The 853-nt window shown below is 43.0% G+C and overlaps 1 protein-coding gene across 1 annotated transcript; it reads left to right on the plus strand.

The window, feature by feature from the left end:
• Positions 1–21: 21 nt before the first annotated feature.
• On the plus strand, positions 22–834 carry LOC107577202 (conserved oligomeric Golgi complex subunit 4-like). The gene is made up of 4 exons (XM_016263303.1): positions 22–101; positions 168–269; positions 363–491; positions 602–834. Exons 1-4 carry the CDS (start codon positions 87–89, stop codon positions 734–736), a joined length of 381 nt encoding a protein of 126 aa, XP_016118789.1. The 5' UTR covers positions 22–86; the 3' UTR covers positions 737–834.
• The last annotated feature ends 19 nt before the right edge of the window (positions 835–853 follow it).

Here is an 853-nt window from a genome sequence, read left to right on the forward strand (position 1 = left end):
TTTTTTTTCTTTTTTAGGAAGAGTTCAGTGAGTATGAAGCCAATGATCCTTGGGTTCAGCAACTCATTGTCCAGTTGGAGCAGCTCATGGCTGAGTTTAAGGTATATTCATTTTAATCCACTTTACACATGCTCACACAAACCCATTCTAAAGATGCCTCTCTGTAGGTGGGCCTGTCACCAGTCATCTATGATACTTTAACTAGCCTGATGACCAGCCTCATAGCCATGGAGATGGAGAAGACCGTGTTCAAATGCACCTTCAGCAGGGTGAGATGTAAACCTGCCCTGCACAAATGAACAGGCACACATTTGCTTTAAGTGACAAGACATCCTAACTGTCCTCTCCATTCTGGTTTGCAGCTTGGTGGATTACAGTTTGATAAGGAGCTGCGTGCTTTGGTTGCCTACCTCTCCTCAGTCACCTCCTGGACCATCCGGGATAAGTTTGCCCGACTCGCACAGATGGCAACTATTCTCAACTTAGAAAGAGTATGTGGCTTTTTGACTGCCATTTAAAATGTTAATCATTGAAAACTGGTCCATGAGTATAAGAACAGTGTTGTTTTGAATTTAGTTTGACTGCATTTTTCTTCCTCTAGGTGTCTGAGATCCTGGATTATTGGGGACCCAACTCTGGGCCTTTGACTTGGCGCCTGACCCCTGCAGAGGTTCGGCAAGTCTTGGCTCTAAGGGTAGATTTCCGCAGCGAGGACATTAAAAGATTACGACTATAACAGAAGTAAACAAAAACACTTTTGACTTGAGGCTTTTATGCATAGAAATGGTGTTTTGGGTAACTTGAATGGAGGTGTGTTATGTCTGAACATTTGTATACCCCCCTTTTTTTTTTT

Source organism: Sinocyclocheilus grahami, unplaced genomic scaffold (genome assembly GCF_001515645.1).
Source record: "Sinocyclocheilus grahami isolate Dianchi unplaced genomic scaffold, SAMN03320097.WGS_v1.1 scaffold5392.1, whole genome shotgun sequence".
NCBI classification, from domain to species: Eukaryota; Metazoa; Chordata; class Actinopteri; order Cypriniformes; family Cyprinidae; genus Sinocyclocheilus; species Sinocyclocheilus grahami.